We start from the raw sequence: 12,396 nt of genomic DNA, 5'->3' as shown, positions 1-12,396 counted from the left end.
TATATATATTATGCATTTGTATCTCTTTGTATTTTCAGTAGTTGTAAATGAGTGGCACCAACATACAAGTGAAGCCTTTTATTTCCCATCCTCTATGAAAAGGTGACTAGTTAAGAGGAAGTATTACCTTGCTTGATTTCAGGTGTGGTGTGGCAACAGGAAGTGCATATGGCCATAGAAAACCTGCTTTTACAAATTCTGTCTGACCCGTGCAAACATGGGGAAAAGGGCAGTAAAAGAAATGATGATGACAATGAAATGATGATAATATGAATTGAGGTTCTAAGCCAAAATTCTTAGAGAACACAGTCAGCCTAAATATGTTTACAAAACCAAAATATAATGACTTATCTGCTGTATAATATTATTTATCACACATAATACTTTGTTTAAAAAGAAATGAAGAGATATTTCAGTGGCTGCAAACAAATTTTGATGACAAAAATGTTAAAAGCCATGATAATAAAGCATATAAAAGTGAAAAGCGAGACAGCTGTGGGCTGAATAATAAAAGTAAAGAGGGAAAAAGAAATTAAACTTACAAAACAGTCACCACCAAGGAAATCAGGGACATATTTTTTGTTGATGAATTCTGTTATTCCTTCTGGACCTTGATAATCATTTCCTCCAAAAATCATGAATTTCGTTCTGGTATTATCATCAATAAAAGGACTAACTAGAGTCCATAGCACCGGGAATACACGTGGGGCACGGACAATTAATAGACGCCCCATAGTTTCTGGATAGTTGGCTTGAACAATTTCAATAATTCTTAGCAGAGCTTTTATGCCTGGCCGCCATAGATGTCGCATGCTCAGATTCTCTAAGTCCATGATCCAAGTACAACCACTGAAATAAATAGATACTTTATATTACACATCAAGATCTTAATTAGGACATAATTCATTTTTTCTCTTTAAATCACTGTTATTAATTTATTAAGGATGAATAAACCTTGCAAAACATCCCTTTAAGAGGGATTATGAAAGACAAAAATGTATTTCTTTATCTTTTTTCAAACCAGACTGCAAATTCTACATTTTCCAAGATGTACTTCTCCATGAATCTCAGATAACAGAAAAGATTGTAGAAGTCAGATTGTTTCTTTAAATTGCTGAGCTAATGACTTTTGGAACAATGAAGTGAATTTCACAATTCACGTGTTTTAAATTTTTGTTTTATATATAAAATACAGAGAGAAAAAAAAGAGGTAATGTGTGGTGTGTGGAGATAACAATGAAGAGAAGCTTTACTATAATTATTGACAACCTTAAGGCGGCGTGCTGGCAGAAATGTTAGCATGCCAGGCGAAATGCTTAGTGGTATTCTGTTTGTCTTTACATTCTGAGTTAAAATTCCGCCGAGGTCGACTTTGCCTTTCATCCTTTCGGGGTTGATAAATTAAGTACCAGTTGCGTACAAGGGTTGATCTAATCGACTGCCCCCCCCCATTCCTCACCCAGCCACAAAAATTTGGGCCTTGTGCCTAGAGTAGAAATGAACACTTAAAGGCAGTGAGCTGGCAGAAACGTTAGTATGCCTCGCGAAATGCTTAGCGGTGTTTCATCTGTCTTTACGTTCTGAGTTCAAATTCTACTGAGGTCAACTGTGCCTTTCATCCTTTCAGGGTCAATAAATTAAGTACCAGTTGCATACTGGGGTCGATCTGATCAACTGGCTCCCTCCCCAAAAATTCTGGGCCTTGTGCCTAGAGTAGAAAAGATTATTATTGACAGCCTTTCTAGAGTCAACAACATGATGAAATGGTCCAGTGCATGTTGTAAAGTAGTTGGTGACAGTAAAAACCATGCCAACAATAACACAAAAGAACATAGCATAATAACCCTTTCACTCTAAAGAAGTAGAATGTCTGGCTCATCTATCCTCAGCCATTTTCTTTAATAATATCCTGCTTACCATTACAGAGTATAAACAATTTAGTATCAAAATAGTTGACAGACTTTGAAATCATGTATTTAAGCAATCACACTCACACATACTTGCAGGTACAATGTAAATAAATATAACTAAGTTAACTCAGCTGACCTAACTGGGTATCCAAGTTGCTCAGTTGCAGCAGCAGCTCGCTGTACACCCTCTTCATTTACAGCTATAACCTAGAAAATAAAATCAAAAAGAACATTTAAAAACATACACTTTGGAACAACACCACACTGTCTTAAAACAAAGACATACAGAATGGACAATATGAAATTAATGTGATGGTCATAGCTGAAATGCCTTCTGAGCATTAAGTTTGTTTAACTAAAGCTGACATGGCGGTTAAACAACAATAACATATTGTCCAAAATGTAGATAACCATAGATTGTTGTTGTTGTTGGCACTCCGTCGCTTACAACGTCGAGGGTTCCAGTTGATCCGATCAACGGAACAGCCTGCTCGTGAAATTAACGTGCAAGTGGCTGAGCACTCCACAGGCACATGTACCCTTAACGTAGTTCTCGGGGGAGATTCAGCGTGACACAGTGTGACAAGGCTGACCCTTTGAATTACAGGCACAACAGAAACAGGAAGTAAGAGTGAGAGAAAGTTGTGGTGAAAGAGTACAGCAGGGTTCGCCAGCATCCTCTGCCGGAGCCTCGCGGAGCTTTAGGTGTTTTCGCTCAATAAACACTCACAACGCCCGGTCTGGGAATCGAAACCGCGATCCTATGACTGCGAGTTTGCTGCCCTAACCACTGGGCCTCCAGATAACCATAGAAACGGTATGGTAAACAGAGGTGGTCAAAATTGACTAAAATCATTAGTGTATGTTAGTGTGTCATGAGATACAAGTAATGGATCTAGTAGCTATTTCCTGTGATATCTATTACAGTGAGAAGAAAAATTAGTTACAGGGAGCATAACAATGTCACAAGCAGTATCTAAATTTCTTATTGTATGTATATTTCCTCTCTCTCTACTGTAAACTTAAATTACTTACTTTGAATAATTAAAAAAAAAATGGCTTCATATATCTAATTTTTAATATACCCAATAAACAGCTTCAGAAATTAACACCCTATTCACTAAGGTCTATTAAATCCAACAGATGATTCAGTCCTTACTTTGTAGACTTAGATATTGCAGCCAAATCTTCATATCACACATTACTGTCTTTACAAAGAAAAGTTACATTGGTTAATGTAGTCCTAGATATTCATAAAAAACAGGATGGTCATGGTCGGAATATCTTTGACAATAGGTCTGCTTCATGAAGGTTGACCTCAGACTAAAATACACACTGGCTACATATGAATAGTGGCTATTGACTATATACCAATGTATCCTCCCTTTTCTTAAGACAATAAGGTGTGATTTGAAGACTTGACTATTTTCAGATGATTGAGTCTCCACACAGAGACTTCTAGAGACTTCCTCATTAGTGTTGCAGGCAGTTGTATGCTTTATATGAGTTATTTGGTGAGGTCACCAAATAACTCACAAGACAAAACCCACTCAGTTGAAGGGTCTTCCTTAGAGAGAAGTAGTTTTGTGTCAGGTGATGAGAGATTAAGCTTCCCCAGTTGGAACAGAGAGATGAGAAAAGATGAGAATAACACAGGGAACAACTGTTTTGTTACTTTTGTTAATAATGTAAGAAGTCAATCACAGACAGTTCATGACAATATCAAAGTGAAAATTATGAAATATTTAACGTACATGTTTCAGTACAGTTTCCTCACCAACTGCTTTCATCAAACCTTTCACATCCATCTGTCCTAACCGGAGTATGTATATTGGACGGCCATCTGCAAAATGCACAAAGTAATATTCATTGATGTAAATGATGTTTCTAGACAAAACAGTTATACATCTAATACAACATTAATACAATATTTCCCTTAATTTTTCAGCACTGAAGCCTATTCCCAAATCGGAAGAATCTAGTGAGATACACAAGAGCTACACAGTTGTATCTGGAAAAGACGTAAGTCACTTGTAGATGGGTAAGATTCAAGTTGGAGGCTTAAAATCATATATTTTCAGAAACTCTTCTTACCTAAGTCATTCCCACTGATATCCCTAGTTAATATCAATTTAACTGAACTCAAGAGTCATGAAAGCTAAAGTAACTTCAATAGGAATTGAACCACAAACTGTTGGCCTTGCCCATAAAAAAAAACATGTACTAACCCTAAAAGCAGAAATGAAAAAGTAAAACTCATTGGCATGATTTTATAATTGCTTACCATCATTCTTTAACCATCTTTCAATCTTTATTCTTAAAGAGGAGATTAATCAATTTGGTCCATAGTTTATGGAATTATGACCTAATTCTTACATGAAGAAAAATATCTAGTAAAATGTATACCAATTCTACAATTAAAATATAATATTTTCTTTAAATTCATAAAATTTAAGCAGAAATAAGCAAAATTATATTTAAAGCAAATGTGAACATAGGATTCATTTACAGAAATGATGAGGGGGATATTTGTTTATTTTTTGTAATCCTTAGAAAGAAGAATGTCGATTATGGCCTATATGAAAACAGACACTTTTAAAATATGATTAACTCTATGTGATTTAACATGACTAATTTTGTAAAATATTTTCACACTGATTTGTGCGGTTGTAGTTTAATGATGCTATTAATAAAAGTGACGTAGTCAAGTCTCTATGGAATTTGCTTAGCGGTATTTCGCCTGATGTTACGTTCTGGGTTCAAATTCCGCCGAGATCAACTTTGCCTTTCATTCTTTCAGGGTCGATAAATTAAGTACCAGTTGCGTACTGGGGTTGATCTAATCAACTGGCCTTCTCCCCCAAAACATCTTGGGCCTTGTGCCTAGAGTAGAAAAGTTAATGATGCAAATCAAAATAGTAAAATAAATACTATTGTTGAAATAAATTTTGTTAGTGAATAAAGGATTTACAAGTGCTTTTGGGGCCAACATATCCTAACCTTAACCCAACATAGATTATAGGTATCTGACAATTCAAATATTTGTTTATGTCCTTTGGAGTAGCTAAATGACCTACTTAATATGAATTCTGAAGTGATAATAGGGCTAAATAAGCTGTACCACAAAAACAAAACACAATAAGTGTCAAAATTCAAAACACTGATATAGAGGCCAAAAGTCTAGCTACATCACTATCTATATATCAGAAGCACTGACCGGTGTAAACAAAAGCAATAATTGATATACAATGAGAATGTAACAATAAATGACAGGTGAAAGACAGCTTTGAGTGGTAGGTGGATGTTTTGATAAGACCAAAAAAGTAAAAAACTGGCAAAGCATAAACTTAAATGAAAAAAAAAATATATTTATCCAGAAATTCAGTTCACAATGCTTGCCAGTCTGGGGAAAAAAATCATAGGCGCAGGAATGGCTGTGTGGTAAGTAGCTTGCTTACCAACCACATGGTTCTGGGTTCATTCCCACTGCGTGGCACCTTAGGCAAGTGTCTTCTACTATAGCCTCGGGCCGACCAAAGCCTTGTGAGTGGATTTGGTAGACAGAAACTGAAAGAAGCCTGTCACATATATGTATGTGTGGGTGTGTATATGTTTGTGTGTCTGTGTTTGTCCCTCCAACATCGCTTGACAACCGATGCTTGTGTGTTTATGTCCCCGTAACTTAGCGGTTCGGCAAAAGAGACCGATAGAATAAGTACTAGGCATCCAAAGAATAAGTCCTGGGGTCGATTTGCTCGACTAAGGGCGGTGCTCCAGCATGGCCGCAGTCAAATGACTAAAAAGAGTAAAAGAGTATTATGATAATGATTTCAAACTTTGCTACAAGGCCAGAAAATTTAGTGGTAGGAGGTAAATCATTTACATTGACCCCAGTGTTCAACCGGTAATTATTTTATGCTGCACCTCCTCCAAAGGATGAAAGGTAAGGTCGGCTTTGGTGGAATTTGAGTTCAGAATGTAAAGAGCCAGAAGAAATGTCACTAAGTGTTTTGTCCAATGCACTAACAATTCTACCAGCTCACCACTTTATAACAACAAGAATGACAATGGCAATGATAATAATGATAATGATGGTGATGGTGATAATTACTGTTACCAGCACAATCATCATTATTTCTATGATAATTTATAGATACAATACATTCAAAGATAATTCATTTTTGAAATTTTACCAACCATTGTCTGAGAAGTGCCATCCACCAGGGTAATATTTTTGGATGACCTGTGATGGTCGATAATTATCAAGAAGATGATCAATATTGTGAAGTTTACGCCAAGCTAAAGAATGAACCAGCATTTCTCTGGCTTTTTCAATATTAAACTGTCGGGCTCGTAAAAAGCGAAGAATGTGAGCATCTTTGGGAATCTGTAATGGAACAACGATGTGTAAGAAATACCATACATAACCAACTTGTATTGAAAGTTTTTGAAATGTAAAATTACAGAAATTGTCATATTATGAAGCATGTATTTAAATTTATGTTAACGAGGAGGAAATATCACGGGTCTATAGGAGTGGTACTGAGGTGTTCAGAAGATAAATAACATTTCATCTAGGTAGACTGTTTTTCTCACAATGACTTTCTCAGAAGATCTGGTATTCTATTGCTTATAACTAAATGAACTGAGACACAGAAAGTATTCTCAAAAAAAATTCTTGCAGCGGATATAAATTTGTGAATAATCAACATGCAACTCATTAATTCTTGTATTGATACAAAGGTCTCAACAAATACAGCAGAGTGAAGAAAAAAAAACTGTATGACACTCCTACTTTTTTCAAGAATATTATCAATTTGTGTAGCAAGTTGGATTTGCTACACATAGGACTGAAAACAAACAATAGAGATTATTTGTGTCATATAATATCAATCATACCTTGTTAATAATAATGTTCACGATCTTTTAAGACATAAGGAATGCAATCAAACTATCATACAGTTATAAATTTTAAAAAAATAAGAAGGTAGATATTGCAACATGAAACATACTTTTCCTTTGTGCGTTTCTTGTAGCCACTGCCGTAATTGTACAAGTTGACTTTCCTGAAGAGGGGTTAAGTGACCAAGACATCGTTGAATATATTCTGCTTCAAGCTTTCCTGAATTCACAGAACATTCAAGTTTGACAGATTCTAAGACAAAGAAAAAGAAAAAAGAAAAAAAAATGCAAAATTATAGTTAATCAACAAAGAAACAGAACAAAAATTAGATTTTCTTGTTTATTTATTCCATGGTTGTCATGTATAACTGTAGGTGCCATTTCCTGTTTTCCCAACAAACCATTTCTGAACTGGTCAGTTTTACTTTTCATTCATTATCAAAGTATCACTGTCTATGATCTTTTAACAATTTTCTAAGAAAAGGAAATAGGGATAACTAGGTGAAGTTAGTAAAGTTAAGAAAACTATGGGTAGCTAAGATTAAGATAACCATTGGACAAGTAGGAGTTGTTGTTGTTGTTTAGATCCAGGTCATCCCTGATTGAGCAGACTCATGATCAAAATGTCCCAGTCATGACTATCATCATTTTTTTTAGTCATCATGTATCTAGAATTACATAAACTAATGCTGACTTGGATGTCAACTTTTTTGAAGATGACAGAGTATAATTCAAAGGAAATTCAATTGCTATTTTTAGCAGGTCAAGTGACTAAGAAACAAAAGATATAACTGGAAAGAGGGGAGAGAAAGAGAGAGAAAGACAGAAAGATGCAGCAAGAAAATACACTCGTGTGTTGGGGTCAAAAGAGCAGAAGTTGTTTTGACAGATATAAAAAAGACAGAAAAGACAGTCAAAATTTGGTTAATCATCCCAACTGATAGTGGAATTCATCTGTTATATATTGTTTGAGAGAAAACTTACTGTTTTTATAACTTTGTTAAAACTCATTCTAGAATAACTTAATTGAATAATATCTAATTAATGACTACTAGATTCTAAAGTATACAGGTTTGTTCAAGCTGACTTTACATGTCACAAGAATACTGTAGTCAATGAGGTCTAATTTCATTGACTATGGTATTGTAGTGGCAGGTAAGAGTCACTAATGGTGAATTCTAATTGAAATCTATTTTAAATGCATAGATATAAAAGTAATTTTGTTTTTTATGAGCTTCCATACTGATTTAACATCTATTTTTTCCATGTTCACATCAAGAATCTACACAATAGTATATTTTCTTTGCATAGTTTTACATCATTTCATCCGAGTTGATTTCTTCTATAAGTATATGGGAGAATAAATTAAAGGGAATTTATGGTGCTCATACTCTTTTCAAAGTGCCGTGGATATTACTGACTGATTTATATAAGCTTCTTACAGAAAGTAAATAGTTAGCATTCCATTGCAATTTCATATTACACTGTATGGATCAGTTCAGTACTAATGAGGTTGGGGAAGGGATGACAAGGAGAAAGGGAGGGAACAATGGATGCTTACATACCTGCTAAAAATAGCAAGCAAATCCCCTTCAAATTATATCTTACTTTCTTAAAAAGGGAAAGATATACAGGATAATGGAGTTATACAAACCCTAAATCAAGTAAAAAGAATGAAATGCTCAAAGTTTGAATGTTTAATTGATCAGATCTGACCTTGGGCTAAACAACAACTAAATGTAACTGAAATGTAAATCCTAGTTCTTTTGTGTTTGATTCTTTTTTCCAATTAAGATTTGAAATCAGGTTGCTGAGTTTACTTGGTTAGTTTCTAAAACTTTCTCCATTACTTTCTAATGTAAAAGAGAGCAGATTACTAATGGTGATGAGCAGATGAAAAGTCATTAGATTCCATTAGATTTGGAACCCTCAGAAAATACACTGCCAGAAAAATAAACAAAACAAAATGATAAGCAAAAACATATTACATGCTGAAATATTCCATTTCTGACATTCTAGGAATGTGCTACTGTTACCAAGAATTAATGTTAGAAATATTGATTTTAAAGATGTTAACTTCTGGTGAAAAGCTTGTAACATTATATTTAATGTACTCTGAAGTAATTCAGTGTTTATTTTTCTTGGCAGGTTTTTTTTTTTATTGATTTGATAGCAAAAAATGGTTAAGTTAGTTCTTGTTTGACAAGAAAGAGATTGGTTTATAATGTATTTATTTCACAAAACAGTAAAATAAATATAGTTGAATACAATGTCTCTGTCTTCTTAACAATTTATATCCAACAATGATCAGCCTTTTGTTTTGAAATAAGGAAATGGAAATTGTAGTTTTAATAGGTTACTCAAGAGTATTAGCAGTTTAGGTAAAAGCAAAGTGAAATAGTTTCTTGTTGAATTTAAAACTAGATCAGAGATTCTGCACATTGGGGACTAACCTCTACACTACAGTGCTTATCTGATTAAAAACTTCCATTTAATCTCACAAATCACTTTAGCCATTATGAGGACAATGGCAATTAAAATGATGATTATGGCTATAACAATAACATAATGATAATAATGACTACACTTGAAAGCTACTTATATTTTTGTATTGATATTCTTAAGCATTTCTTCTAATGAGCATTTCATCAGTTACCCTCCAATAAACAACAAGTGTTAAGGACTGAGGGTTTATAAAGAGATATCTCTAGTGATCTTATTGTTTCTGTGTTTGATTGATTCTTTTAATACTTCCATCATGATTTGAGATTCCTCACAACTGCCACAAAAGAAAACTTTGATTCCACTTCCACTAATTCTTTTGTTCAGAAATTTACAATTTATAAAACTGAGAGTTTTGCTTAGACTGAAATTCATGTGGCAAGAAATTAAATCAAAACAAATTTTTGAACTAAAATTGAAACTTGAACTCAAATCAAAATTCAATGAAAAGAGGGATTTGAATTTAAATTTGATAGTATGAAAAAAAATTTCAGAGTTATGAAAATAAATTTAGTTAACTTGAAATTTCAAACTGGAACATAACATGAATTGAAATTCCCATCCATTTAAACAACCTTAATGAACAAAATAAAGATACACTGGAACTCACTTTTATTTTTTTTGTCAGCTTCGATAGAAGTATCTTCAGCTTGTGTTCTCTTATCTGAAAGATCATTTCAGAATATAACTATTAATGTAGTTTGATAACAATTATTTTCTAAATATTCATTTAGACATTGATTTTAACTCAAATTCACTTTTCTAAGTAAGACTTGTTGATATATTCAACAATGAAATCAGGTTGTCAATATACAAAAGTTTCTATAAATTGTCAGTCCTAAACATTTTCTGAGATTATCCACTCAAACATTACATATCTTGCTGGGTGTATTTCCAATCCTGAATCTAACCATAGCCTGTAGAGTTCTCAGACATTGTCCTTCTATATGTAGTTTTCTTATTGCCTACCATACTACACGATATAGGAGTATGTCAAAAGCTTTTGCTATATTAGTAATTGCAAGACAGTTTGTTTTACAAAATAACTCTTGCAATTGTTTTATATATTAATAACCAACATCCTGGACACAGAATCATACCAATAATCATTTTAAGCAGAATTCAGCTATAAACAAAGTAATTTCATCTTTTATCTTCAATTTTTTACTTGTTTCAGTCATTTGACTGTGGCCATGCTGGAGTAGTGCCTTAGAGTGTTTTTTTTTGTTTTTTTTTTTTGCTTTTAGTTGAACAGATCAACTCCAGTACTTATTTTTTAAAGCCTGGTACTTATTCAACCAGTCTCTTATGCCAAACCAAAATGTCACAGGGACATGAACAAATTAACAACAGTTCTCAAGTGATGGGGTGGTGGACAAACACTGATACCAAGACACACACACATATGTAGATATATGATGGGCTTCCACACAGTTTCTGCCTATCAAATTCACCCACAAAGCATTGGTTACCTGAGGCTATAGGAGAAGACATTTGCCCCAAGTATCACACAATGGGACTGAACGTGAAAACCATGTGGTTGTAAACCAAGCTTCTTAGCCATGAAGCCATACCTATCCTTTTTCTCACAACAGAGAAATTTGAAAAAGGTAAGACCATAAGCAGAACTAATATCATTTATGAGTTATAACTAATGAGAGTATTAATTATAATTAGTAATGACTATCAACTACTTTATCTACAATTATAACTGAATAAATTAAATATCAGTTAACATACCACTGATAACAAAATAATCAAACCATGAAATTTCATACAACGATATAAAAGTACATCTTTTTGTTTATTTCTACCTTCAATAGTTTCCCTAAAGGCACTGTTAAGACAACAGGTTAATATTCTTTTCAGTGTTTGGATTGAAGTCTTGCAGGAAAAATTTTCTATTTTATCACCATCCCACCAAGTGAAGAAAATAAATCTCCATAATATATTGAGATCAATTTAGTTCTACACAAACTGGCTTTGCCCATATGTCCAATTTTGAGACACTCACTCACTCACTCTCTCTCTCTCTTCCAAACACTTATTTCTTCCTGGACTCAGATATTTTGTACATACTTTATAAAAAATATATTATGATTAAAATAAATGAATCCAAAAGAGAAGAAAATGTGCACAGAATCACTCTTAGAAATCATAAAGTAGTATGAATACTAAAAATAATATTAAATTAGTAAAAAAAGAACGAAGTTCAACATTTTAAAGGAGGAAATAAGTGAATCAAACATGCTTCAATTGGGAATCAAAATCTTGGAATGCTATGATGAAAATAAGAGCAGTACTAAAACAATGCTAACAAAGAATTTATATATTGGAATATTAACAGGAACAGCAGCAGTTTCTATTATGGACAACATCCAAAGTACTTGATATGCAAACAGCAGCAGTAGGAGTTAGATAAGTTTCTGTTTACATAAATTAGTATCATCATAGTAAATTGATTTGTTTTCATTAAACAAAACTAACTTAATGCAATTACAATATATTGTTAGTGCACATTTTACTGATTTAAGTAAAATAAGAAGTAAAGCTGAGCCATAAATGTTATTTCAGTACTACAGTTGGCAAAATCTAAATATATTTTATTGAACATCGAAATATGATGTGGCCATCTTTTGGATACCCTACATTTGAAAAGCTTACAAGAAGAAATATTTCAATAAAGAAAGAATGCAAACCTTCAGCATTTTTCGATGTTCCCTCTGCCTGACTGTAGAGTGAAGAGGCAGCATCAGATGTAGTACAAACATCAGCATCTTGGCAGCTAAGTGTTTTCATCCCTTTAGCCAAACCTGAACACTCCTCAGCGCTCTTTCCTTCCTTCTTAGTCTCTGTCCAAGGTGGGATATATGTAATATTCTCCTTCTGTAATTCGTTGATGTAGTATTCTATTACTTCTTTACCCTGGATTACACAAAACAGGAATTAAATCAATGACAACATTACATCACAGAACCCTTTACATTAAAAAAAAAAAAAGGCTTTTTTACACATCAGTATGGCTCATGTAAGTAATGTAGTTATTATGCTCATATATATTCTGGACACCAAAAAGTAGTTG

The 12,396-nt window shown here is 33.5% G+C and overlaps 1 protein-coding gene across 3 annotated transcripts in view; it reads right to left on the bottom strand.

The window, feature by feature from the left end:
• The window catches only part of LOC106869109 (SEC14-like protein 5), a 109,627-nt gene that overhangs the window by 37,290 nt on the left and 59,941 nt on the right, over positions 1 to 12,396 (bottom strand). For 2 of the 3 annotated variants that reach the window (XM_014914649.2, XM_014914650.2), the window contains exons 5-11: positions 12,014 to 12,239; positions 9,925 to 9,978; positions 6,923 to 7,065; positions 6,108 to 6,297; positions 3,665 to 3,753; positions 2,047 to 2,117; positions 543 to 849 (exon numbers count right to left, since the gene is read on the bottom strand). In XM_014914649.2, the coding sequence (XP_014770135.1) occupies positions 543 to 849; positions 2,047 to 2,117; positions 3,665 to 3,753; positions 6,108 to 6,297; positions 6,923 to 7,065; positions 9,925 to 9,978; positions 12,014 to 12,239 (1,080 nt within the window). The remainder of the gene's footprint in view (positions 1 to 542; positions 850 to 2,046; positions 2,118 to 3,664; positions 3,754 to 6,107; positions 6,298 to 6,922; positions 7,066 to 9,924; positions 9,979 to 12,013; positions 12,240 to 12,396) is intronic. The other variant, XM_014914651.2, reaches the window with a different exon arrangement.

This window comes from Octopus bimaculoides, chromosome 2 (genome assembly GCF_001194135.2).
Source record: "Octopus bimaculoides isolate UCB-OBI-ISO-001 chromosome 2, ASM119413v2, whole genome shotgun sequence".
Taxonomy (NCBI): Eukaryota; Metazoa; Mollusca; class Cephalopoda; order Octopoda; family Octopodidae; genus Octopus; species Octopus bimaculoides.
Note: the sequence above shows the minus strand (reverse complement) of the source record. Positions and strands in the feature narration are given on the sequence as shown.